Source organism: Acanthamoeba castellanii, assembly GCF_000313135.1.
Source record: "Acanthamoeba castellanii str. Neff unplaced genomic scaffold scf7180000084566, whole genome shotgun sequence".
Taxonomy (NCBI): Eukaryota; Discosea; order Longamoebia; family Acanthamoebidae; genus Acanthamoeba; species Acanthamoeba castellanii.
In genome coordinates this window covers 15,546-17,265 of record NW_004457302.1, presented here as the reverse complement: position 1 = coordinate 17,265, position 1,720 = coordinate 15,546, and the positions used below count along the sequence as shown (strand labels likewise).

The window sequence follows — 1,720 nt, the reverse complement described above, 5'->3', positions numbered from 1 at the left end:
GGTGCGGTGGTGCAACGTACGTGCCAGATGGCGGACACGAAGAAGGTGGCGAAGAAGGGCACGATCTGGCGCACGAACCCGACCGGCTTGGCCGGCGGCAGCGGGGCTCCGGCCTTGTCCGCCACCACGTTGGTGCGCGCCGGCAGCAACCGCACGTACACATCTGCCCGTGTGTGCGGCGGTGAATATGTGTCGTGTGTCGTGTGTCGTGTGTGTGCGGGGGAGAGCGCGTACACCGCTTGAGCCAGTTGGCGGACACGATGTTCCAGTTGGCGGCGAGGGTGGAGGGGTCCTGGGCCAGCTTGAAGGGAATCAGCCGGAGCATCAGGAGCCGATCCCTGCCCATCGCATACCCCGAATTCCACGCTTTGGTCAGCCACGGCGCACGCGCGCAATGAAGGAATGCAAGAAATGAAGGTGCGTACCAGAGGACGTGGCCGTTGGCGTCGCGGCCGTTGTAGCCGAGGCCCGAGAGCATGATCGCGCCCTCGCCCAGGAAGAACACCACGTAGTATTTGTCGAACCTGGTACCGACAAACAACAACCACCACCATCATCATTAGCATCATCATGGCCATGATGGTGTGTGTGTCTGTGTGTTGCACTTACCCGAGCTCGCTGGAGACCATGACATACAGCCATCGGTACCAAATCGACTTCTCTCTGTGTTGTGCACGACACGACACACACGACACACACGACACGACACGACACACGGGTGAGAAGGTGTTGAGGCGTGTTGGGTCAGCCGCCGGGCGGGCGTGCAGGAGGTCCTCGTACAGGAATTCGGGGCTGGTGGCAAAGGTCTCGGGGAACTTCTGGTGGAGGTAGAACAGCGGCACCGCCGCCAGGGCCATCCCCAGCCGCGCGACCCCCGCCTTCCACGACCCGCCCGGAATCCGTCCACCCTGTGTGCCGTGTCGTGTCGTGTTGCGTGTGCGTGTGTCGTGCGTGTCGTGCGTGTCGTGCGTTGTAAGTAACCGCACACATCAATCACATCATATCACACATCGGTATGTGCACCTTCTCCTTGGCGAACATGGAGCGGTCGGTGAACTCGGCGTACTCGCGGTACTCGGCGATCGGGCCGGTCAGGAAACCGGCGAAGAAGAAGACGTAGCTGTAGTAGTGCAGCAGCGACGGCAGCCCGCCCCGCACGGCCCGCTGCTCCTGGCTCGGCAGCAGCTCGCCGGCCGGCCGGCCGTGGCCGTCATAGTAGGCCCAGGCAAAAGATGAAATCTTGACTGTGAGGAGCATCTGGGGCGAGGTCCAATGCACGACCGGGCCGCCCAGGGCGGCGGATTGGTACATGCGTTGAAGATGGCCAGCGCTGATGTAGGCCAGGGCGAAGATGAAGACGGCGATGGGCATGAGGCGCTGGCGCGGGGCGAGGGCGCACAAGATGTAGGGCACGGTGGCGGAGATGACGAAGTGGAGCGCGTCGAGGCCGAAGTTGGCAAAGGCCAGGGCGAGGCCGGCGACGAGGGCGAGGAGGTGGCGGGCGCGGGTGGAGGGGAGCTGGCGGTGGAGCAGGGCCAGGGGGTAGACCAGCGCCAGGCAGGTGAGGTAGCGCACCATCTCGGGCTTGACACCCAGCCGGCGCGCGAGGAGCTCCTCGGTGACCCACCACCAGGAGAGCGGATCCAGCAGCGCCTCCATTTGTTGCTACTCTTTTGAGCCAACGATTAGATTTGTGTAGTGGCTCGTGAAATCGCGAAAT

At 63.3% G+C, this 1,720-nt stretch overlaps 1 protein-coding gene across 1 annotated transcript in view; it reads right to left on the bottom strand.

The window, feature by feature from the left end:
* ACA1_329960 (MBOAT family protein) overlaps positions 1-1,659 on the bottom strand; it is a gene marked incomplete at both ends in the record, with an annotated part of 4,742 nt that extends 3,083 nt beyond the window's left edge. Inside the window, 6 exons of the mRNA XM_004334428.1 lie at positions 21-163; positions 235-338; positions 426-524; positions 610-663; positions 781-908; positions 1,024-1,659. Of these exons, the coding sequence (XP_004334476.1) occupies positions 21-163; positions 235-338; positions 426-524; positions 610-663; positions 781-908; positions 1,024-1,659 (1,164 nt within the window). The remainder of the gene's footprint in view (positions 1-20; positions 164-234; positions 339-425; positions 525-609; positions 664-780; positions 909-1,023) is intronic.
* Positions 1,660-1,720: the final 61 nt, after the last annotated feature.